The sequence below is a fragment of the Tasmannia lanceolata genome, unplaced genomic scaffold (assembly GCF_043159265.1).
Source record: "Tasmannia lanceolata isolate RefF3 unplaced genomic scaffold, GAP_Taslan_0.1 ptg000002l, whole genome shotgun sequence".
Lineage (NCBI taxonomy): Eukaryota > Viridiplantae > Streptophyta > Magnoliopsida > Canellales > Winteraceae > Tasmannia > Tasmannia lanceolata.
In genome coordinates this window covers 31,510,314-31,536,865 of record NW_027518679.1, presented here as the reverse complement: position 1 = coordinate 31,536,865, position 26,552 = coordinate 31,510,314, and the positions used below count along the sequence as shown (strand labels likewise).

General features: G+C 40.4%; 1 protein-coding gene across 1 annotated transcript; it reads right to left on the bottom strand.

Annotated features, from left to right (window-relative positions):
• Nucleotides 1-3,163: 3,163 nt before the first annotated feature.
• Nucleotides 3,164-22,608, bottom strand: LOC143869632 (putative prolyl 4-hydroxylase 4). The gene is made up of 7 exons (XM_077376281.1): nt 22,406-22,608; nt 22,245-22,302; nt 21,908-22,012; nt 7,938-7,995; nt 4,122-4,297; nt 3,686-3,752; nt 3,164-3,582 (listed from the first exon to the last, which is right to left on the bottom strand). The coding sequence occupies exons 1-7, from the start codon at nt 22,555-22,557 to the stop codon at nt 3,287-3,289; spliced, it is 912 nt and encodes a 303-aa protein (XP_077232396.1). The 5' UTR covers nt 22,558-22,608; the 3' UTR covers nt 3,164-3,286.
• Nucleotides 22,609-26,552: the final 3,944 nt, after the last annotated feature.

The following is a 26,552-nucleotide window of genomic DNA, read 5'->3' as shown; positions in this document are numbered from 1 at the left end:
TATGTTCAATAGACCAGCATAATGACCAACATAATGAAAGTAAAAACTGAGAAAATGAATCAAAAAAAAAAAAGACTCACCATGATAATCCTTTTCATTACTAGGGAAAAACTGAAAGTCTGAAAATAAAGGAAAGGGAGCTGATTTATTCGCCCCTTTTCATTACTAGGGACACCCGATTCAAAACCTCCTGACCGGCTAATGAGAGTATCCGGTTAGATATATTTAGTCCTTTTAGGAAATGACCAAAATGCCCAAGCAACACTCGTCCCGCATCTTTGCCCATTACTCTCGCCCAAATCCATAGGAGCCCAAGTTCAGAGATGCCCCAGGAAGTGCAGAAACGCCCTAGGTCTCTCTCTAGAAATCAACAAATCTGGAAATTTTGTTCTTTTAGAACATCTTAATTTGTAACCCACCAACAAAACGAGGAAGATAGAGACCATTGCTGCTTAGGAGAAGAAGCTTTTCTATTTTGACACCCTTCTCACTGCCACCCAAGATTTTTTAACATAAACATAAACTTGGAGGCAGATTTGGGCAATTTATGGGAGCTGATGGTTTTCTCTTTCGAAACCCTTTGATCTATAGAGAATTGTGAATGATTCACAATATATGATTCACAAGTTTTCTGCACAAATTGAAATTTTACTTACCCTTTTACCATCAGGGTCATCAAGCCTGAGGCAGCTAAGGAACTTTGTACAGAGAAAACTTCTCTGATTTTCTAGATACAGAATTTCGATATGATGGCCCCATGCCATAAGAATACCATTTTTATGCTTAGTTTCTATATCACATTTGGTTCCAACACCCATGTCCACCAATGAATAATGAGAGAGACAGGCGCTGGATTTGGTTTCTGAAGTTGGGCTTTGCATTTGGGCGAGAGGTAGGTGAGAGAGACAGAAACGAGATGGGATATTGGATGCCTGCATGGGTGTTTTGGTCATTTTCCAAAATAATCCCTACGTGTAATTGGCCACTTGCTTTAGCCGGGACAAATGTTTCAGAAAAGGTGTCCGCAGAATTGAAAGGGGCGTATATATCAGCTCCCTAAAGGAAATCCTGCTGCCTTATCCTATTCATTAGTGATAAGAGATGTTTTGACCAAAATACCCTTCATAGAAATAATAGCATTTACAAAATTTTGAAGGGTATTTTTGTCAAACATTTCGGATCGTGACTATCCAATGGGCATCTCTGCCGTGCCCATACCCAATCCGAAAATTTTCGGATCCCAGATTTTAGGGTCCGAAATAAGCCCATGGATCCTATTCGTATGTTTAGATCCCGTTCATTAATGTTCGGATTCGGACGATCCATTGGACCGTCTGGATCCATTGACACCCCTAAAAAAATTTAATGATGAAACTTCAGGAAATGCTAGAATAATCACAAATATACACTTATAAATTATCACATAAGCAAAGACAATCGTCCATGATGGTTTAAAACATCAAACACCTAGTGACATGCATTGTCCGGCATGTTTGATAATTTAGTGATAACTAATTTCACATGTAATTCATATAAATATTTATAAATAATACGCGCATATTTAGCGTTGAATTCATATAAATATAATTATGTAATACATACTGATAGGGAACATCTCTGTTGTTTCGTATCGGTTTCGGTGAAAATTTAAAACCGTTAGTTAGTGAATGATCATTAGAGTACTAAGAGACTGCACACGGTAAGAAACAGATGGTTTTTAGGAATTGCTTGTGCCGTAACTTCGGTGTGAGTGAGTACACCAGATCATTGGTGTATGTGAAGTTTTGCTACACCTAACTACCTAAGTAGCAGCTTGTGCCAGTTTGAACCAGGGGCTATCATGGTGGGGTCCAACCGAAGGAAGATAATATGCCATAAATTCTTGCTAGGATGACTACAAAAGTTCGGCCCTGACAGTAGAAAGCAATTTAATAGGGACAGAAGGATGAATACTGGATGCCCATGGTTTTAAATTTCGACCGATATCCGAAATTTTGGTCAACAACGAAACCGAAAATAAAAAATTTCAGAAATTTCTAATATCTTTTTTTTTTTGGTCACCAAACTTCAGCCTAAATTACCAAAGTTTCGTATCTTTGTACCGAATTTCAGCCGAAATTTCGGTTTCAGCTGAGTCCGAAACCGAAATTTAAAACCATGCTTAAAAAAACAACCATAGGCATCTGCATTTTTTGGAGTCCTCTCTTTTGATCTTTGCTAAGCAACAAAACATACCCATCAAGCTTACTATGAGCTAGAATTTATTAAACTGAGTAGGCCATGTGCTCAGGAACCTGTTCACGTGAACAAGCTTACTAGAAGCCATGACTTTTCATCACTATTGAATGTGACTTTGCTGTCTATTGAGATTCGGGATGCTTACCAGTCCCCATTGTTGTGGGGGTAGTAAAATTAAACATTCCTGGAAAAGAAAATTTTCCAGAATTTCCTGATTTTCCATTGTTTGATTACAGGTGAAGAAAGTAATTAAATTGGACCGCGCTCACGTTTTATTTAATAGGGTTTTCAATTTATAATGATATCCATCTAAATAAGCCATAACCATATCATTCCCTCTAAGTCGCGGAAATGAAAATAATTTCCTAAAGAAAAAAAAAATATTCCAAAGGAAATTTTCGGGGGCTAATGGATCTTAAAGCCAAACAGATGAACGGTTTCGATCAATGGGAGTATGATTTATCAAATTGAAATGCTGATTTTCTGCCATGCTATTCTCAGTTTATAGAAAGAAAAGTAGAAAATTATTGAATTAGCCATCTTTTCATTTTTACACATCACCAGAACAGTGATCTGAACCATCCATCCTGATGGTTAAGAGAAAATCAAGATTGTTCAACCCATGTAATTTCTGGACCATGGCTATACATATGGTATCTAAGTGTTAAATGTCGGCCATTTTCCAAGTGTGGAGGTGTCATTGGCTGAGAATCGCATACCATTCTTGCTGTAACAAGGTGTCTAAAGTGAGAAACAAAGAAGTAGATGATGCCTCAAATTTCATGAATATATGTATGTTCTGACCAGGTATTTTGAATCTCGAACTGAAAAAACAAATGAAAGTTTCAACTACTCTCAGGTGGGGGAACATGGGCTTGTAAAATAATGTACATCACATGTGCTTGTATTACTAAAAAAGAAAAGATACAGCCAAAATCATTGGATTTTTCTCATTTTCATCAAAAGCATATATCATCAGTCTTATCACATTCTCCAAATTAATACAGCAATAAAAGAAAGAAGTCGAATGACAAAGTGGAGAGGTTTGCTAACAAACCTTACAACTCCTCTTGCAAGCACCAGGAAGGTCTGGAGTTCCCACCATATACTCTAGGTTTTTTGTGCATTCTCCAAGGGCAGCCCACCTCTCACAACTTGGATTTTCATCTGTGCACTTACCAGAACCCCCAATGATCTTGTCGAATGAGTCCACATGCAACCATTTTGTTGCGGACCATTTCTCGCCTTCTATCACTGGGCATCCTGCATGGAGACTGATCTGGTCTGGAGTCCCATCAGGGTGGAGGTTGAAGAAAAGAAGGGCATCTCCTCTTCTAGGTTTTACTGAGTGTTTTACGACAACAAGCAGAAAAAAACAAGGCACCAATGCCACTCAGAAAAGGATCACTTAATAATTATGGTAAAACATTTTTACCCAGGTACTAACCTGCAATTCCCTTCTTGGCACAATCTGATAAATCATCCTTAACGGGTAGCCTAAGACGTGGAGACTCCTATTAACAGTAAAAAGTTGAGATTTATCAGGGTGAAATAAAATGGATGCATATCATGTACTTATTTCATGCATGTAAAGAAAATTAAACCATAAATCAAGATTATATGATATTTTTCAGGGATTTGCTAGCGTCCATTGCAGAAGGCATTTCGTGGAGTGTCTGTTGCATGTGAGAGCAGCCAAATAGGCTCAGATTTTGTCTCACTCATTTAATTCAACTATGTGGCTGCTCTCACATGAAACAGACTCTCCGTGAAATGCCTTCAGCCATGGATGCTAGCAAATCCCTATTTTTCAAGCCACAACAGAAAATACTTTAACTTTGCTGTTGAAATGGGAATTGACAATGAGGGGATCTTGAACTAACCTCTGCTGAGGGAAATACTGTCTCACCACCTTTTGCCACATCTGTGAGATACATAAGTACGGTGGCGATACGGTGCCCACCCCGAACAATATTGACCTTGTCAGAAAAGAAATCATAATGCGGGTCATACTTTTGCCCATGCTCATATCTTAATACTTGTATGTCTTCGCCATTCTCTGGAGGACAAGAAATAATCAGTTTGCCTGCCGTAGTATCAAGATAACTAGAAGCGAACTTGTAAATTGATAAAGTTTATGAATTGTTGCAGTGATCTTATCAGGTGTTAAAGAAATGGTACACAAAATTGCAGGTTTTCTTTTTTAAGATCTCATAATAGTCTTCTGCTCAATATTTTCATTCGTTTTTTTTCGGAGACATTAGAAAACCGTTAAGAAAGAAAAATTTACAACGGGGGTCAAAATTGCCCCACTAATTGTACATTCCTATGAACTCCGCTCCTAGAAAGCGAATCCACAATATCATCAGCACATCTAGGAAATTGAAAATGAGAAATCCTTTCCAAATACATAAGTCCCACATCTGATTGATTATGTGCACTGATCTCCACGGGCCGGGGCTACACTTATTTGCCCAGACGATAACATTTGGTGAGTCACCCTCCACCCTTAATCCACCACCAATCTTATTGATAAAATATAGAAAACGGTAAGTGTCCAGAACTCTAGATTGTAAAGCATACCACTCCAATCGTATCACACTGGAGAAGGATCTCCCCATAAGAATTCTGGAAAAAACAGTGCACCAACACCCACAGGTGAATCGGATACCCATTAGAGGGCTCATCAAAGTTTAAACTCAGTCAAACTAGGGCGAGGGTGGTTCTATTTCATCTTCTTTTCTCCTTTTGTTTTCTAGTCATGATGGTCACTTCCCATTTCTAAAAAAAAAAACTTGAAAAGTACAACCCTTGAACTCTGTCAACACCAACGACCCACTTAACATGATGCTCTTCACATCCCGAATATGTTTTACCACTGATCTCTCTATCTTCAAATATTCTTGAGTTTTTTCACTCCACAAAACCAACACCATCGCAAACCGAAACATACACCATCAGATACCAGCTTTTGCGCCCAAGAAAAGACCTTTCCATTCCTCGAGTGCGGGAAGACCCAATGAATATCAAATCAACCAATAATACCTTTCCAAACTTCTCTAGCCACTGGACAATGAATATTGAGGTTTTTAGATGTAATACTTTTATGGCGTAAGCAAATTGATAGTATTGATCAACTATAAAACAACCACACACCCAAAATATTGAACCTTAGGAATAACATGAGACTTCCACACAATACTACAAGAGGAGTACCCTTGGTCAAGTGGCAGGCAAAGAGAAATCGTACTGACATAGATTAAAGGTGTGGATTGCTAATTCAGAGTTATGCAAGTTAGTATTAGAGCATAATTGCACAGTTGGTGTTGGTATGACCTACCACATGGCTCTTTAGCCGCCACTACGGTTCAAACCCATAATCTGTTTAGCCTAAGGGGATGAAGCGACTATTCATGTCCATCTGGGTCGTGACCAAGTGCCTTCAATATCCTCTAAAGGTATCCCATCGATAAAGAGGTGCAAACAAAAGAATCTTTCGAGAATGAACCATCAAGGCCTGAGGCCCAAATCCTTCAATCATCAATAGCATTTAACCCAAAAAATCCTCAAAACGACCAATTAACTCACACAAAAACTCAATATCCTCATATTTGAGGTTACAACAGAATCGAACCCAGCATGCCCATAGCAGTCAACCACTAGCAGGAAGGAAAAGAGGCATGCTTTCCAATAGACCTAAAATAAAAGAATACATCTTATGATCCACGTCAGCATCTTATTCAAAGCTGCGCACAACAATAACAACCCCGGGAGGACCCAAAACCAACCATAACCTAGTAGACGGCACAACCACATCACTCACCCTAGATAGGACTGTATTAAAAAAAATGTCAAAAGAAAATGCCACAAGATTCCATTTCCAAACCCTAAATCCTCAAGACGACCAATTAACTCACACAAAAACTCAATATCCTCATATTTGAGGTTACAACAGAATCGAACCCAACATGCCCATAGCAGTCAACCACTAGCAGGAAGGAAAAGAGGCATGCTTTCAATTGAGCTAAAATAAAAGAATACATCTTATGATTCACATCAGCATCTTATTCAAAGCTGCGCACAACAATAACAACCTCGGGAGGACCCAAAACCAACCATAACCTAGTAGACGGCACAACCACATCACTCACCCTAGATAGCACTGGATTAAAAAAATTGCCAAAAGAAAATGCCACAAGATTCCATTTCCAAACCCTTCATCCCAGTCTTCCCTGTATACACAAATGGCCTCTAACAATGGAAGAAGCTGGCCAGACAACTCAATCACACTCCTCCTAAGGTTGTGGTGAAAAGATGGTTTCCAAATTATTTTATCCCCTATCAAATAATTGAAAAACAACAAACTTGTGACCCTAACCAACCCAAGCAAGTCCTTGTAAACACCCTTGAACAGCGAACTACTACACCATTTGTCTTCCCAAAACTAACCATATCGCTCATGGCTACTCTTAACCTAATCGCTTACCTAGAAAATTCCTTTTCCACATATGTTGCCCTCCAATTTCCCATACCAACTCCTCTAGACACCTCCATTAGATTCCCAACTCCTACAGACTCAACCCCATATATTTAAGGCTCAATATATTGAAGAATGTGAAGACAAAGATGTTCACAATCACTTAAATCAGCTACCAGAAGCATTATCAACTGATAATACCCAAGTTTTATGAAACCCAATTCTATTATATAAACTCAAGTTCTCTTTACTCTTTAAGAGTGCTTTACTTACTAGCATAACAACAGCAGTTAACCAGTAGGTGTGAGATCTTAAAGGATTAATCAAATACCTATTGTCTACTGGGCAGGTCGGGATAGATAACTCATGCAGCTGATAATACACAGTTCTTTGACTTCCCGCATTGAAAGATGAAGCTTGCTAGATACAAAATTGGGTTTACTAGATCTCTTGTGCAGATTACTGACACACGAACCAAATATAAATTAAGAGAAATTATATGGTGTCTGAGAGGACATGCTCGTGTTCATGGTATGATGGAAGTACCACCCTCGATATTTGCTCAAACAGCAGCCCCCCTTAAAAACTGTGCAGCTGTCAGATCAAATATCAAGGGCGGTACCTTGAACACGAGCACGTCCGTCCACTCACCATATAAAATCTCATAAATTAATATCAATGCCCACATGTATAGAAAGATGCAAGAGGACCATTGCATGAATAATTGAAATAAATCACTTTTCATATTTCTTAGATATTAGATAATAGGCTGATGTTAAATGTGCCCACTCTTTTAACCATGGCCACGCTTCCTGGCAGTGTTGTGACCTTGTTCCTTCATTATAAAACCACTGGGAGGGGCGACCCTGGTAAATAAAGGGGTGGATTCATCATTTCCCTAGAAAATATATCTAGTAAACTAAATATATTTATATGTTTTGGAAAGACAATTTGTTTTAAGATGGTCACAAAGAAGCTGGTTTGTGGTTGTTGCCCATGAAGAATGAACCCCTTGCCTCAATGTCATACAACTGAGGTCAAATGGGGATACAGAAGCATAACTCAGAAAAAAATGCGAAAATTGCAGCAGACACACAAGATAATAAAAGCTTTGAATAAATGGCAGGTTATACCATATGTCACTTCGTAACAGTTTTATAATGACGGCTGACTGACTTGTAATAGTTTTTTTTTTCAAAAAAAAAAAAATCAACAACTTCACCTTTTGGGAGAAATGTCCATGCCGCAATCTTATCCTCTATCCTGGCAACTATAGGGTCCTACACAAGATAAGATCATAACGATAGTTAGTTTCATGCAATCAGTTCCAGAACAAATAATTATTTGAATTTTTTAGTTGATTAGTTTGTGAATAAAGCTAACACATTCTATGCTCAATATAGCACAAATATAGAAGCATACTACAGGTGAAGACGGTGCTAGGAAGAACATGGGCTCTGGAAGAGGGTCATCTCTGCTAATTGGGGGATGAGAGGGGGCTGTTAAGGATTGCAAAAAAGATTCAAAATAGGGATCAGTGGGAGGTGGGCTTCGTCCCAGGTGGTTCTCTCCAGTGTGGATCGTCCTGGTAGGGTTCGTGTCTCCTTCTATGTTTTCCGGTGTCTCCTCCTCGTTGTTGTTAACTGCTCCGGTTTCTAAGTTTCCTTCTTCCCCTCTCGCTTCATCTTTTGTTTCTCTTCCTTCATTTTCTTCATCGTCTCTTTTGGTGTCTGCACTGTCAGTTTCCGAGGTCGAGCTTTCCACAGTGTAAACTTCGGTTTCATCATATTCTGTCTCAGTTTCGGTCTCAATCTCGTCGTCCATTTCGAATTCCTCCCCTATATCTGAGTCATCTTCGGTAGGTGAAGTTTCCAAGGGTCTGCACATTGTGTTCTTGGGGTGTTTGAGGGCTCCTTCGGGGGTTTCGATGGAGGAGTACACAAAGAATATGCGCTCTAGTCGCTTGGAGGAGATTGTTTGTCCCCTTCAACCGGTCCTTAGTGCTAGGAATGATGGAGGAGGGGGATCTTCAGGTGCGAGATGGATTCTTAAGAGGAGTCGCCGGGAAGAGAGGCTTCAACGGGTCTTAGACCCGAAAAGCTAGAAATCTGGGGGACTGGCGGTGTTCCAAATGCCGGTTCGTGAACTTTCGAAGAAGACCGGAGTGTTACAGATGCCGAAAGGTGTGGTCGGGTTTCGACATTAACTTTCCGGTAGGGTTTCGTAATTTCCAGCCTAGCTTAGCAAGAGATGAGAAAAAGCAGCCCTCAATGAAGTTCCTGCACCAGCGGGGGGAGGGGAGTTATCAGAAGCACCAGTCAGAGCTCGAAGGGGTCCAGCAGCGTCAGGTAGTAACTGAAGTGAGTCCGACGGAGAAGTCACTCTCCTCTCCGTGCCCGGAGGAAATCTGGGCTGAATCTATTGAGTTGGGATCACGTTTTGACACCCAAAGAGCTTTTTGGGGTAAACTTCGCACCGGGTCACTGCACGACCCTTCAAAGCTCAAACAGTGGTTGAAGGGAGTCTCGAAAACCACTGACGAGTTTGAGATATTTCAGCTATCCAGAGGGGAGGTGGCTATCATATCGTCTTTGAATGCTTCCTTCATTGATTGCAGACTCCGATGGGTGAATGCCATTGATAATCCCTTTGCAGAGATATGCGCCTGGCAAGATAAATTCTCCGGTAGTTTTACGACTACATGGTGGAAGATTGTAGGGCTTCCTCCACAAGCATGGACGGGGGTTAATTTCCGGAAAATAGGGTGTCGTATCGGAAGGGTGCTGGCCACAGATATATCATGCGATGAAGGAGAAGGGTATGAGGAAGCTTCAATTCTCCTTATGACTGCATCTACTTCCCCAGATGCTTTCTCACTTCCGGTTTACGTGGATGAAGTAGTGTATTGGGTGAAGGCCTTCAAAAATTCGAAGTTGATTGACAGAAGCGCTCTATCCTCCGACGGTCTTTCAAAATCTCGGTCGGAATATTTAAGTATCTCCGGCAACGAGTGGACGGAGAAGACGAAGGCGCAGTTTAGCAGACCGGTAATAATGAGTAGTCTGCAAGCGCCGTCTTATATGCATCAAACCCTACACGTGGCACCAGATGAGAGTAGTAGTTTGCAGAATAAGGGAGGGGAGAAGGCACCAAGTCTCGAAATCCTTCCATGTCAGGGTGACGTGACGGACGGAGATATTGCATGCAGGCGACAGAGAACAGGTGTTCTCGGTTCAAATTCCCAGATTATAATCTCACCATTAATTCAAATAGGTTCCCCCCATCCGTCGGATCCTTATAGGAAAAAGTCACGGGCCTTTACAGCTCACCAATCGGTGGTGGGCCTAGCAGAAGCAGTTCAAGATGGGCTTTCGCCTTTTAACTCTTTTAATAGAGTAGAGACTTTTGTAGTGGGTTTGGAGGGCAGAGACAAAAGCCCATCTCCTTCTTGGTTAAGTTATCCTTTAGCTTTAATGGAGGTACCGCCTTTGGAGCAAGGCCGTCCTTTAAATTTTGAGGAGCAAAGTGAGGCAGCAATTTCTCGGCTGGCGGTTAACTTAGTTGAGGCTTTTGATGGTGTATCCTCTGTAGAGAGCCTTCGTGAAGAAAGCCTTGCGATCCTCCCCCAATTAGGGGAAGGATTGGATTCCCTCAGCTTAGCTCTTTCGCCATTCAGAGAGTTTCCCATCTGCGACGAGCTAAACCAGAGGTTGCCCTCTATAACAGATCCAAGCCTTAGCCAAGGTAGGGTAGTTTTTTCCTCGCAGAGCCCAATTACTCTGAATCTGGCCCAATCGAGGACTGCTATATTCCCCTCTGAAAAAAGGAAGATTCCGGTGGAGGAGGAAGATATGGGAGGCGGATCGGGTTCAACTGAAGGACCCGTGAATGATTGTTTAGCGGTAGTTTTAAGGGTAGAAGAGGACATCAGCCCTATCTCTTGGGTTTCACCCAAATCCGAAATTCTGGACATTTTCGTCAACCATATCCTTTCTACTAGTAAAGTTTTGGGGTTAACCTACTCCGGGCCTGAGGAGCATCTACGGTCTATGTTCAGGGTTGCGGAGCTTCGAGAAATGGATCTCCGATTCACTTCTGATCCTTCGAGTGTTGAAGGTGTTAAAAAACTGCTGCGGGAGTTATCCAAGCTGAAAACGGACGTGAATTATGACAAATCTTCGGCCTCCAAGAAAGGTGATCGTATATCGAGACTTCACAGCAGGAAGTGTTCTAGGGAAAGCGCACAGCGAATGTCTAGTCGTCAATGCTGATTCTATCATGGAATATTAACGGGTTGGGGTCTTTGGTAAAAAAGGCACAGGTTAAAGATTTAGTGAAGCGGTATAAGCCGAATCTGGTCTGTTTACAAGAAACAAAATGGGGGTGGCGAACAGGGTTCTAATCAACAATCTGGGTGGCAATCCCAATTGGGAATGGCTTTCTAAGGCAGCTGAGGGAGCAGCTGGAGGTATATTAGTCATGTGGGATCAATCGAAATGGGAGATTCAAGATTCTTGGGTTGGACTTTTTTCAGTCTCAATAGTTCTTCTGAAAGTGGATACAAAGGAAGTAATTACTTTTTCCGGCATTTATGGTCCTACTCTAAACTCGTTGAAACATCAGTTGTGGGAAGAACTTACCTTGATTAGGAACAAATGGGCCAATCCGTGGTGTTTAGGGGGAGATTTCAACGAAATAAGAAGAGTAGAAGAAAGAAGTGGGTGTACCAGAATCGCACCAAATATGATTGCATTTTCAGACTTCATAGCATCAAATGAACTTGTTGATATTCCGCTCTTGGGGGCTCAATTCTCATGGTCTAGAAACTCTCGGAAAAGTCGGATCGACCGCTTTTTATTTTGTGGGGGTTGGCTGTCCATTTTCCCGGAGGTGTGTCAAAAGGCACTTGTACACTCAGTCTCTGATCATTGCCCGCTTCTGTTGGACCCAAGACTAGATTCATGGGGTCCATCACCTTTTAGATTTCAGATAGGATGGCTTCTCATTCCAAATATGGTTGAGAGGATGGGTGGATGGTGGGAGTCCCATAAAGTGGAAGGAGCAGCTGATTGGATCATAGGGGCAAAACTCAGGTTCGTTAAAAAAAAGCTCAAAGAATGAAATTCCATCCGTCAAGAGGCTCTTCGGGAGCGTCAGATATGGATTCAAGCGCGGATTCGAGTATTATCTCTGGCTGATGAGGAAATGTTAGCTTCAGCGGACGACTTAATTGAGCTGGGCAAACTCAAGGAGGAACATAAAGGGAGCCTACTTCAGGAGGAAATTTCTTGGAGGCAGAAGTCCCGCGTTACTTGGCTACAGCATGGAGACAAAAATACTGCTTACTTTCATAATATGGCTAGTGCTCGACGTCGAAACAACAGGATCGAGGTCTTGGAAGTGCAAGGATCCCTATCTGGGAGCAAATCGGCAATTACGTCGGAAATTATTGCGTATTACCGAAAGTTATATTCAGTAGAAGAAGTTATCCGGCCTAGATTAGATGAGGTGGTATTTAACACTCTTGATGATTCCAGCATATCGGGTTTAGAAGCTCCGTTTACGATCGAAGAGGTAGAGAGAGGGGTTTTTTCGCTGAATCGAGATAAAGCTCCGGGGCCGGATGGTTTTTGGCTTGCTTTTTTTCAGGATTGTTGGGAGTATGTTAAGGGCGATTTAATGGGCTTCTTCCAAGCTTTTTATGAGGGTTTGGAGTTGGATCGTGGAACTGGTGCAACATTTCTGACTCTCATTCCCAAAGTGAAAGGAGCCGTGAAAACTTCTGACTTTCGACCCATCAGCTTGGTAGGATGCTTATATAAGGTTTTGGCTAAAGTATTGGCGGACCGTCTCAAGAGGGTATTACCTTCTATTATTTCAGAGAACCAAAGTGCTTTTGTTGCTCAAAGACAAATTATAGATTGTTCGATGGTGGCAAACGAAATGGTAGATTGGATGGCTAAGTCAGGGGCTCCAGGTATTATCTGTAAGCTGGATATGGAAAAAGCATACGATAGAGTCGATTGGCAATGTTTGGACTTTTTCCTCAACAGAATGGGATTTGGTGAGAAATGGCGCGGGTGGATCAAGAGATGCTTATCTTCAGCATACTTCTCCATTTTGATTAATGGCTCTGCACAGGGTTTCTTTCAATCGTCGCGAGGATTGCGTCAAGGGGACCCTCTCTCGCCTTTCCTCTTTGTTATTATAGCGGAAGCTCTTAGTGTGCTGTTGAAGAAAGGTCAAGCGGAGGGGCTGATTTCAGGGGTTTCCTGCCGTGCTCTTGGGTTGCAGGTATCTCATTTGCAATTTGCGGACGATACCCTCCTTTTTAGCTCTTCCTTGGTCTCAGAGATTCTTAACCTGAAGGCAATTTTAAGATGCTATGAACTAGTCACAGGACTCCGCTCCAATTTCTCTAAATCCCGAATTTATGCTCTGAATCTCAGTGAGGAAGAAGCTTCTACCTTAGCCAATATTATGGGTTGCTCTCTGGAGTCTTTGCCGGCGTCCTATCTGGGATTGCCCCTGGGAGTAGGGCGCCCACGTAAATGTGCATGGGATCCCATTGTGGAAAGAATAGAGAAAAGGCTTGATACTTGGAAGCGGAATTTGTTATCTAAAGGTGGTAGGTTAACCTTGATTAAAGCGGCCTTGGCTAATGTTCCAATATATCAACTATCTTTATTTAAATGCCCGGAGTCTGTTGTGAAACGTATAGAACAGCTTCAGCGACGATTTCTGTGGGGTGGTTCAGACCAACATCGGGTTATGGCTCTAGTCAGCTGGAAAGAGGTTTGTATGCCAATTCAAGGAGGTGGTCTAGGCATTCGAAGGATCAGGTTGTTAAACCAAGCTTTGATGGGTAAATGGTTATGGAGGTTTGGCGAAGACAAAGCAAGATTATGGACCAGAGTAATCTCCGATAAATATGGTGTTGCATCAGGTGAGTGGACTTCCCTAAATAATTTTCTTAATCCAGGGGTGACGATTTGGCGGGACATCCTCCGCCTATCAGCGCCCTTTCATTGTGGAGTTCGATTTCGGGTGTACTCCGGTGCACGGATTTCGTTTTGGTCAATGTGGTGGTGTTCGTCTGCTCCACTTCAATTTCTTTTCCCAGACCTGTTTTTAGTAGCAGCAGATAAGTTTGCTTCTGTCCAAGACTGCTTCGAGTGCTATAATGGTAAAGTGATATGGCAGCCTCTCTTTCGTCGGAATTTTTTTGACCGCGAGCTGACATCGGTGAACAATCTATTTCAGCTTCTTGCTGCGACTTACGTCAGTGGCAAGGGGGATGACAAAAGGTTGTGGGTAAACACTTCTTCAGGCAGGTTCTCGGTAAAGTCATTCTACAACAGTATGGTGTCTGTTGAAGGCAATGCTGTGGCAGCAAAGGTGTGGAAATCTGCGGCGCCCCCTAGAGTTTGCTTCTTCGGATGGTTAGCCATTAGAAATAGGATCCAAACAGTGGACTTCTTGCGAAAGAGGCATATGCTGATTATTGATCACTGTTCTATGTGCCTTGAATCTGGGGAGACGGTGGATCACCTTTTCATTCATTGTCGAGTAGCTAGGGAGGTCTGGGGGAAGATTCTAGTAAGATTTGGCATCAATTGGGTGTTCCCCTCCGGCTTGCAAGATTTGTTTGTCGGATGGAAATGTATACCATGGGGCAGAAAAGGCAAGAGCTTGTGGTGGCTGACACTCATGGCATTCTTATGGGTCATCTGGAAAGAAAGGAATTCCCGAGTTTTTGTAGGGAAAACTAAATCTCCTCTTTTACTATTTATTCAGGTCATTACTCTGATTATATCTTGGGCAAGGGCACTCCCGTTATTCAGATTTGTGTCGGCCTATGACCTGTGGGAAGGGTGGTCATTGGTCTGCGAGAGTCAGGAAACCAGGCCTGTTTTAACCCCTAAATGGAGCCCCCCTACTGCCGGAATCGTTAAATTCAATTTCGATGGTTCCAGTATGGGGAACCCTGGACCAGCTGGGATTGGGGGTGTTTTAAGAGATAGCAACGGTGTGGTCCTCCAGGCTTTTTCGGGGCCCATCGGTAGGGCTGATTCAAACGAGGCAGAGGTCAGGGCAGTGCATCAAGGCTTTTTAAGTTTGCTAAAGGGGCGCTCAGTTAGATGTGTGGTGGAGGGGGACTCGTTGAATGTTATAAGATGGCTCAGAGGCTCGCGAGATCCCCCTTGGCGTTTTCTTCAATATTTTGATGAGATAAAAGACCTCGTACAAGATATGTCGGTATCTTTTCAGCAGGTGAGAAGATCGGCTAATGAGGTGGCTGATAAGTTAGCAAAAGACGGAGTGTCAAAGCAAGTTCTCACTCTTTATGATTTTCTCCCTCCTTAATTTCATCTCTCAGCAGTTGTTGTTTTTTGTTTTTGTTTCTCTTCTTGTTCTGTAAGGGGGACTCCCTCAGTCTTCTTTATTATATCATACTACCATTCAAAAAAAAAATAGAAGCATACTACAACAAAAAGTTAATTTCCATTAGGAGAGAAAAAAAGATGGTGGGGATCATAAATCATAATATTCATTACTCAAGATAAGCTCTGTTGATAATGTAACTGGATACATCTGAGAGGCAAAATCATAATATTCATTACTGGATCATAAATCATAAATCATAATATTCATTACCATTCAAAAAATAAAATCATTACTCTAGATAATGTAACTGGATACATCTGCGAGGCATAAGATATATATACAGATATTTATTTATTTGAATTGGTAAACAAGCTTTATCAAAAAGAAACAACGGAAAAGCATAGAATTACAATGAGGGTAGAGATCACCCCACATAAATAATAGGTCCGGTCACACCCCCTTTAGCCAACGTCAGACATCTCATTAGTACTGCAAGGGATGCAGAAAAAGAAAGAAGTTGAGCATTATAAGAAACAATCTCCCTAATCTCGTTAATGATATCAATGAAATGTCAAGGCCCCAGGGATTTAATCTTGACCCACAAGATAATATTAGATGAATTGCTCTCGACAAGCAAAGAACAGCCACAGTGATTAGTGACAAACAAACCCGAGACTCATAAGGAGAGCACACAATTCTGCCTCATTGGAATCCTTTTTCCCAATCAGTCCAGAGAAAGCGAGCAGCACATCACCCAAGTGATCCTAATGACACCCACAATGCTTGTCAGACCCAGATTAACCATAGAAGCATCACTGAAGTTAAGCTTGAGCGTGTTTGGAGACGGGGATCTCCCCTCTGGACGGCATTTCACCATTTGCACTCTATCCTTGATGATGACAAGGTTTTAAATTTTGGTTTCAATTTCAGTTTCGGTTGCCACAGAAAGGGAAACATTTCGGTTTCGGTTGAAAATTTTGGTGGAAATTTTGTAAAATCTTGGAAACATATGCAAGTGAGAGAATTTAAAGATGAAACTTCAAGAAAGAACAGAATAAGAACAAATACACACTTAGATATCATCACATAAGCAAGACAATCACTCAAAATGGTTTTAAAACATCGGATACCTAGTAACATGCATTGCCGAACATGTATGATATTTTAGTACGTACCGAATTTTGCATGTAATTCATATAAACACTTATACATAATACATGCACCACATTTTGCATGCATTTTATATACATATAATTGTGTAATGCATACAAATACAGTATACCACTATTACATTTACGATTCAGTCGTTTTGTGTCAGTTTCGGTGAAAATTTAAAACCATGTATGATGATGGCCCCTCGACTGTAGACATTATGGTGTTTGGAATGATGGCCCCTCGAATGAGACCAAACAATCGAAGACGGTATCGTACTTCATAGAAGGCGTCCGTCTCATCATGGTGTTTGGAATTCTTTCTTTGTTTTTTTTTTTTTTTTTTTTTTTTTTTGAATAGCAGGCAGCAGCCAATTTTATTAAGAAAACAAGACCGAGATGGTCAAATACAAAGAGAGACGGGGAAAAGAGCAGAAAGAGAAAGATGCACCATAGAAAATAAAAGAAATATCAATCGTATGAGGATCAAGGAGGTAGATTGTCGAAAAGGGCGAAAGCTTCCTTAGCCGCCCCCTCTCTCGCAAGCCGAAAAACAATAGCGTCTAGCAGATGATCAAATACGATCCTTGATTTCATCAAAATATCTATCAAACCTCCAAGGATGCTTAGAAGCCCCCTTCAGCCAATGGATGACATTAAGGGGATCCCTTTCCACGACTAAGTTCTCAAACAACTTTTCGCCCAACAAAATAATGCCTTGATATACTGCACGGACTTCCGCCTCCGATGCATCCGTGACACCAATAGGACTTGCAAAGGCCCAAATAACCTCTCCCTTCTCATTTTGCAACACCCCCAGAATCTCAGAGGGGCTGGGATTTCCAAGGCTAGATCCATCAAAGTTGAGCTTAAGGAAACCCACCGATGGAGGCTCCCACTTCGACAAGACTTTTTGTTTTCTTTCTTTACTATACCAAACGTCCTTCCAACCACGCCATAGGTCATATGATGAGATGAATCTAAACACCCACGACAAACCAAACCATCTTAAGAATACAACTCCACAAATCTCTAGCAACCCCACAATAAATAAATATATAGTTGCAGGTCTCCTCCTCTACTTTGCATTTTTTTTTTTCAATGGTACTAATCCGCTTTGCAAAAGATATATGTAATGACCACATGGCATCACTTTCTTTTTAAGATACCTAGCATGTTGATCTTCTCATGGGACACCATCAAGCACCAAAATCCTTTTGTCTCCAAGATAAAAAGACACAAAAATATTCTTAAGGTGACCCAGGAGATGGATCGAAGCATCCATGTACTCATCCTTGAGATTACAACAACACACCCAATCCCTGATAACCCTTCCTCCTCCCTCTCATAACAATTGACCTATTTCAATCCCTTCCCATACACAATCCTATAGAGGGCCAACAATCAAGAGGGATTGAAATTCCCCCAAAACATGATGAAAACACCTTGGAAATGGAGGGGGAAATTAGTGGAATTGCACTTCATTTTCCTTGGAAACGTGTTTCCAAAAAAGGGGAAATGCTCATTTGTGTATCTTGGAAAGAAAGGTGAAACGCTTTTTTTCCTTGGAATGCGTTTCCCTAAAAAACTTTCCCTCTTTTTATTAATTCCGTGAAACCAAATATAAGCTTTGTCTTTGTTTTTATTTCAACCTAACCCTAGTGTGATTCTCCTCTCTCCCGAACGCTTCTCGCTTGCAAAAGACGTCTTCCCCGTATTCTTCTTCAGTTCGTCAGCGGCCGATTGCCATGAGGAGAGGGGGGGGGAGGGGGGAGGGCTCCTTGTTCTTCAGCTGGTTGACTTCCATCAACTGAGATTGCATGGAGGTGAGGGGAAACAATTTTTTTTCCTTGGAGGTTTTATTTTTGGGTATTTTTTCTTCAATCCAAAGGGGTTTGATGGGTTTTTTTTTCCTTCAATCCTAAGTTTCTGGATGGTTTTGCATCTATGTACTTTTTTCCCTCTCCAGTTCAAGGGGGTTTTCACGGATTGGATTGAGTCAATCTATTTTCATGAAGTGAAGAAAATATCTTTTGGGGGAATGATCTAGAGTGGAAGTCTCACCCCGATTGTTGGATGATTGGATCATCACATTATTAATTTTCCATCAAGTAATTTCACGCAAGATCAAAGTCTAGTTTTTCTCTAATTAGAATATTCACCCTCTTATGATTTTTATACTTCCTAAAATACCCTGAAAATATTTTCAGATGTTAGCCCAAGGGTTCACATGAAATTTAAGATCTTCTCATTCCTTTCAAAACTAGAAGTGAAGAAAATATTTTTTGGGGGAATGATCTAGAGTGGAAGTCTCACCATGATTAGGAGTTTCTCATTGTTGAATGATTGGATCATCACATTATTATTTTTATTTATTTTTAAATAATCACATTATTAATTTTCCATCAAGTAATTTCACGCAAGATCAAAGTCTAGTTTTTCTCTAATTAGAATATTCACCCTCTTATGATTTTTATACTTCTTAAAATACCCTGAAAATATTTTCAAATGCTAGCCCAAGGGTTCAAATGAAATTTAAGATCTTCTCATTCCTTTCAAAAACCTCAATGAATATGAGGATTGTTCCAAAAGGTTTCACTGAGTTTCAATTGAATCAAGCAAAAGTTCATCACCGAGAGCTTGTTTCCACCAAATTCGATCTACATCAACATTTAATATTGTTTACAAATGGCCAGCTATCAATAACCAAAGGTTGTGTAGGTCCAACAGATACACCCTAACTAATATATCAAAGAGAAACGCTACCTCAGTAAACTTACATAGTAAATCTACCTAATCGTGAAAACCCCTTGAACGTTATGTTTATTCAAATCATTTCATCAGCTAGAATTGCCTGCCGATTGTATTTATCACTTTGAATTGTATTTGATTTGCTTATGTTAGATTTCCCAAACATTTCCCACGCATGTCCTTTTTCTTGTTTCCCCTTTAATTATTTTTTCACGCGTTTCACGTTTCTCTTCCCGCACCCGTTCCCCGACCCGGTAACTATGGTCAAGAGAAAGAGGAACACGACCCAACCACACATCCTCCCAAAACCCCATCTCATCCCATAGACCCAACCTAAACTTAGTAAAAGAGTAAGAGTTCAACTCTAATGCTAGACACGGACTTCCACACACCCAAGTCTCTACCCTCGTACCCCATCCCTCCCCATACTTACCCAGGCCGATCCTCCTCCAAAGGGCACTTTGCTCCTCTCCCAACCTCCACAAACTTCTGATCTAGGCCGACAAATGGTCTCCCATTTTGCTAAATGCTTCATTCTTTCCCTCTCCTTACCCTCCCAAAAGTAATCTCTTTGAAGCTTCTCAATCTTCTATTTTTTTAATAAGGTAAATTATTAAAAGAAAGAGCACAGTCGCCCAACTAACAAAAATGAAAAATAAAAAAGGTACAAGCTTATAAGGAAGACATTAGAAATTGTCAATCTAACCTATAAAAACCAGTTTCTCAATCTTCTTTGTGACCGCATTTAGAATCTTCAATAGGGACAAGACGGGAGGTTGACAAGTGCGACCTTAATTAAAGTAATCCTCCAATCAAAAGAGAGATAAGCCTCCTTCCAATGGACCAATTTTCTTCTGAGCCTCTCAATCATGGGTGCCAAAGAGATTTTAGGGGAATCCTAAAGCTGAAGGGTAGCCCAATATAACAGATCGGAAACTGCTCTCCTATACCACTGTCCTCCAAGTCAATGTCTGCCAAGAAGCTCTTGAACCCAACTCTGACACGTCCTCAAACCAAAAAAGAACACTTCTCAAATTGCAGAGTTGCGTACAAGAAGCTCCACAAAAAAAGCTCTTGAACCCAACTCTGGCACATCCTCAAACCACAAAAGAACACATCTCAAATTGCAGAGTTGCGTACAAGAAGCTCCACAAAAATTGAAGCGTTGTCTGAAAAATTGGAAATGCAACAGGATTGAATTGTTCCGTCCAATGGAGATACCTTCAAATAGACTCAATCTTCCCTTACTTCCATCCCTTTTCCTAGAGTCAAGGCGCTCATTGGCAATGAGGAGCACAACAAGAATTTTACAACCCTCCACAAATGCCCCTTGATTTTGATATTTCACCTCCCTGATGACTTTTCACAATCTACTAGCCAAAATTTTAGAAAAGATTAGTTTATCGCTGCACCTTTTCTTAGAGGTAGGTGTGACAATGGAGCAACCTCTCTTACATTGTAAGATTGCTCGCTTGGTGTGGAGTAAAATCCCCCTGAGGTTCAGTCTGAGTTGGGTTTTCCCTGGTAAGTTGGGGGACCTTATTTGCGCATGGACTTTCTCCCCAAGGAGGAAAAGAGGAAAGACCCTTTGGAACTTAGCTTTGTTAGCAACGATTTGGACTTTGTGGAAGGAAAAAACGCTAGATTATTCAAAGGTCTCGGGCTAGATCTCTCCCTAAGTTTAGATTCATCTCAGCTTATGACCTTTGGTATGGTTGGAAGGAGATTTACAAAGGTTCCCCCCTCCGGGTGGTTTCCTTAAATTTCAACTTTGATGGATCCAGCTTGGGAAACCCGAGTCCCTTTGGGATTGGTGGCCTTCTTAGAGAGGGGGGGGGGGGGGGGGCATTAGATATCTTCAGTCTCTTGATTTATCGAAGGTTATAGTGGAGGGAGATTCGCTAAATGCTATTAGGTGGCTAAAGGATAGCAAGGTCTACCCTAGGAGATTTGCATGCTGGGTTGACGAGATTAGAGATCGTATCGGAGGTCGCCAATTTCTTTTTAGCATACTAAATGGCCCGCCAACAAAAAAGCGGATAAACTCGCAAGACATGGAGTAGCAAGGGAGGATCTCGAGTTTTTCGACTGTCTCCCCCCTTGAGAGGCTCGTTTGTGGTTGTTTATTTTTTTTCTCTTTTATTCTCTTGTATTGTTTTACTTTTTTGGCGGACTATCTCGGTTGGCCTTGCATTCTCTTCCATTTGTTGGATTCTCTTCTTTCTCTTTAATGATATTCTGCCATTCAAAAAAATAATTTAGAAATGATTTGTAGAGGTCACCATTTCTCAAGCACCGCTCAGCTTTTTAATACTACGGAAAAAAAAGTCACCCACCAAAATAATGGGTCTATAATCCTTAATCTCCTCTGATCCCTACTTATTGGGAATAAGGGTGATGAAGGTGGCACTACAATCTTTAGAATGTTTTGGTTACTCTCACTGTTTTTTTTTTTTTTTTGAAAGATACTCTCACTGTTGATATTTGTTTCCTACTCTTTTTTATTTTCTCTACTCCTTTCAATGCTCTGTTCTCTAATTTATCTGCATCTAGCAATCATTTCAGAAAACACAGTTGCATGATCATGTACACAAACTATCACGAATATGAAGTGACCAAACATATATTAATGGACTACATTCCCAATTCCATGCAATAAAAAATACAGGAACCTACATCCAGCTAAGGAAATCAGCTCCTCAAAAAGGATCAATCCATTCAAAAGAGAGTCATATTATGAACATAATTTCTACAAACATCGAATTGCAATGCAACTGTGTGTGAAAAGCACACCCCAAGCCTTATCCGTATGAAATTTCTACCCAATTCATCTACATTGAAAAAATAACACCAAGACATGGATAAAAAAAATGAGCAAGCAAATCAAGAAACGCAATACAACCTTTCCTTTACTGATGAACATCCCCGAGCTAGTACGAACTTGGCTAAGCTTACTTTCGCCCGACAAATTATCCGCAACCGCCGATCTCTTGAGCTCTGATTTCGCCTGTAAACCCCCAAAAATACGTCAAATTAAGGCCCTATTTGTTTTCGATTGTGACAACCGATTATTAGCTTCATAATCGAATTAAGAAATTCAATCAATCTACCATCTTAAATTAAGCGAAACATAGATATATCAAATTGCCAAACCCTAGAAATTCAATCAATCAACAATCTTCCCGATCAAGACAAAGAAAAATACACGGATTTATCACAAATCGAGAGAAGATTCTTACCAGAGATATCAAATGATCGCACTCTTCGTCATTCAGAAATCCTTCGTATACAAAAGCTCTGCAAAAAAAAAAAAAAAAACAGAATTTAGAGCATAGAGAGAGAGAGAGAGGAAATATGAAGATACGAAATGTGAAAATCTGAGAGGATTGATGAAAAAGACCTAGGTTTCCATGAGACTTGCTTTGCTTTGATCGGATAAACGATCGAAGCAGAAGAATCTGAATAGGAACTCAAGGATTCATGAAAGAACAGTGAGATTGAGAGCAGAAAGGAAAATGCAAAGAGAAAATCCCTAACCCTAGATCGGATCATTTGAACGTAGAGAAAAATGATTGTTGGAATAGTATCAGCTCGAATGATGACCAGTAGGAGAAGATAATGTGGAAGGGAGAGGAATTTTTATGGGTTACTGATATTGGCACTACCATGCTTTTATTATTGCACTAAATCATCTTGACTTTTATTATTTAAAAAGCTGTCAGTTTATTACAGTTCCGAAAAAGTTCTCAGAAGCATGTTAAAAAGGAAAAGACAAACTGAGCTTGTGCAATTATTAAAACATGGTAGTGCCAATATCAGTAGCCTGTATCCTTTTCTATTTCTATTGATTCTTTTCCGATCGTGATGTTTGGATTGGTGGATCTACGTGTCTATATATAGACCCTGCTCATGGTTGTGGAAATGATTTTTGAGGCACAACCTATTTAGGCTATGGCCCATCTAACGGACAGTTTGGATCGAGTGTGATCATCAAAATATAGTAGTGCCGATAACATTTCCCTGTTTTTTTGTTAGGGAAAAATACAGATACACCTGCTCTAGTTTCTGAATTATGACATATTCAACTCTAACCCTAACTTTCAAAACGTGACAAGTACACGAAGTTTTTTTTAACGTAACGGAGTAGACGGCGAGGCAGAAATGACCAAAATACCCTCGTCTTCCCCAATTGAAAATTAGGATTTTCAGACTTGAAAACTAAAAATTAGGGTTTGATTTAAACCCTTGTTTATTTATCAACATAATCCCTTGATTTAGGAGTTTTATTTGTCTTCATTCACACAATTATCATGATTTTCACATAAACCCTAATATTTTAGGGCTTTCTTTGTTTGTTTTTATCAATGTTTTTTTCTTGAAATGTGGGTTTGATGTAGCCATGTGGTGGGGTTTCATTGTCTGTGGTGGAGGTGACGGCGGTGGCCGGAGATGACGACAACGGCAGTGGCAACGGTGGCGGTGGCCGGAGGAGCCGTAACCCTAATCCCTCTGCAAATGAGGGTATTTCTGTCCTCAAAATATTAACTATGGTTAGTTTCAGTCTTTCCGTCAGGTTAAACTGACGGACCGTTGACAGAGGGGGTGTACTTGTCACGTTTTGAAACCTCAAGGGTGTACCTGTCACATTTTGAAAGTCAGGGTTAGAGTTCATGTGTCAGAAACTAGAGAGGGTGTAAATGTAATTTTCCCTTTTTTTTTTTTTTTTTTTATGGTTAGCCTATATTTTAGTTTTGAGCAAACAATCATCTATCGTTAGAGCTACTACCAGGTGTACAGTGATCGTGTCAATAAGTATTATTGCAATGAGAAGTACTGCCATTGCCCTTAGTCCCATCCTCATCGGATGTTCTAGACCGTTGATCAAGAAAAGGACATCATGTGTTTAATCCGTTGATTTTTTATTTTTTATTTTTTGCATGCCTCAATTTTGCTATAGAGATGATCTACATTCGGCATTGGAGTTGGGCCCACTAGTTGTCCTGTGATGGCCTATTAGATCAACGGTCCGAATCAAAAGGCTGATATCCCCCCACTGTTATGGGTATTTTTGTTCATCAAGATGAGATCCTCTTTCTAGTTTTTAGTCCTTTTTTTTCATTAATAACATGAGTCAACGAATTTTTGTGAGGCCCACCTTGTTCGAAGATCCAAACCATTCATTTGTATCTCCTCGGTTAGCCCCCCGAAAAATCATCGTCAAAGGATGATCGTAACCCTCCGATCTGAAGATTTTCTTTAATGTTCAATCCTTCTATAGAAAGGAGGGTTAGGATCATTCCTTGGAGATTTACGTTGGGGCGATAGAAATGAACAGTTCGGATCATCGGAAAAAAAAAAAAAAAAAAAAAAGGTAGGCCCCACTACATTATCTTAGTTACCCATTTGCCCACTACTAATTTAGAAGTTAGGGGTTTGCTAAGCGCCATTTCGCGGCACAGTTCCCCCTCTTGACACATTGTGATCTATCTAATTAAGGGAATGCCCTCTCGTCATTGCTAATCGAACACCACTTGAATGCTTGTGTTCATAAAAAATGGATTACCATTGCCTAGATTATCAATGATTATGGCCCTGTAATACTCGAAAGTCATGGTATGGGATTATTTGGACTACAGGATCAAACCAGATTATAGAGAAGGACCTGATAAGTAATGTTCAACAAATTGGGATTCATTTATCAAAAGATTTTTATCTTCCATTTGAACTCGGCTGTATAATTCTTTTTGTTGTCTTGATAGGTGCAATTGCTATGCCTCGTCAGTAATAAATACTTAGAATTAGAAATCCAAAATAAAATAAAAATAAATTAAAAAATCCGGATATGAAAAGAAGTATAAATATCTCCATATACCATACGTTCACTGATGAGTACCGCGCAGCGTGATAAAGCATCAATACGGATTTGTTTGAGAATTGTGAATGCCAAACCGATTATTGGATTATTGGGGTTCCACGTGAAAGCAAAGATCCCATGAGCTTATAAGGATTTTGACAACCCACCCACCCACAACACCCCCCCCCCCCCCCCCCTTAACGGGTAACTTCTAAGCGTGAGTTCTACCCCATACCAACAAGTGGTATCAGAGCGGGGGCATGGTAACTCATTTTTAGCCTTAAGGGAGAAAATCCCTCTAGATGGAGATCTTTGTCTAATTTAGTGTCCAATAAATCTCTTGCCATGTTGTCTTTGATAAATTTGATTTTTTATTCCTCATCACCTTTGTCATCTACCTCATCTTCCAGTGGAATGTGTTGGTGCAAATAAGGGAAACTATAAAATGCAAACTGCAAAATATGATCTTAGGGAAAAGTGAAAAGACCAAACCATAAATAGATAATCCCCGTACGTCCTTGAACGCTTCGCTTAAGACGTTATTCGGCCCTATTTCAATGCAACGATCTGACAACCTAACCGTCTCCAGGAACAATAACTAAGTGTTGGTGTGCACCTACCAAACACTTTGAAGGCAAAGCTTCGAGTCTCTCTAGTTAAGCAAATCGGGCTTTACAAAATACTTTGAGGCTTCTTGTGTAGACCTTAATCTCACACAGAAATGGTGGAGCAAATCACACCAAATATGGGACACACACTTGGTTGGCTTTTCCTTTCTCACAACACAACAATGGTAGAGAACTATATCTTCTCTTTTCTCTCTATTAGAAAAGCTGTACTTTTTCTCTCCTAATAGAAGTTAGCTAAGAGTCTCTTCATTATTTTGGAATCATCCTTAATGAGAGCACTAAAGGCACACCACTAGTGAGAGAAGCAAAGAGTCACCATTAATGGAACATGAAGAGTCTCACAAAGAGTCAAAGCTTATCGTGAATCTAATAATGTAAACAATTAAATAGATTCATTAGTCTCTAACTCTTCACTTATCCCTTTGGAATTTCAAGGAATATGAAAAGCCACCTTAAAAGCCTTGGCCCAATTATTAATATTTGAAACTTTAATATGGATACAAAATCCAACAGAATGTGTCCATGACACACTAAAAGAGAAGCTGAAATCACAAACCTGCTACTTGGAAAGACACGGAGAGATAGTCCAAGTTTATCAGGAGAGAAGCATAAGGACTAGAAGTTGTGTATATTAAGAAGCTGTGAGATTTATTTTTATTTTTCATTGATTTTTTTTTATGAACTGAGTCATCAGAAAGTTCAGTCTCTTCAAGCATGAAGCATTGAGGTCAGAAGTTCAAACTTCATCCTTACTGATCTCAAAACAAAGGAAAAGGTGTATACAGTTTCTCCTAGAAAAGACAGCTGAAACACCCCAGTTTAAGTTTCTCCTAGGGAAGGAACTTACTCTCTAGAGATCTAGTTGTTTTATAGCTTTATGGAACATGGATTATTTGAATTTCAACCTTTGCCCAAAAGTGGTGATGAATTCCAACCTATCAAAGGAAACTAGATGGCTTTACAATGAATTAGAAAATCACTATATTGATGAAGCTCTAAGCATCAAGCAAGGTGTCAATTTAGCAAAGGAATTATCCATATTCATGGTTATTGTTAAAGTATAA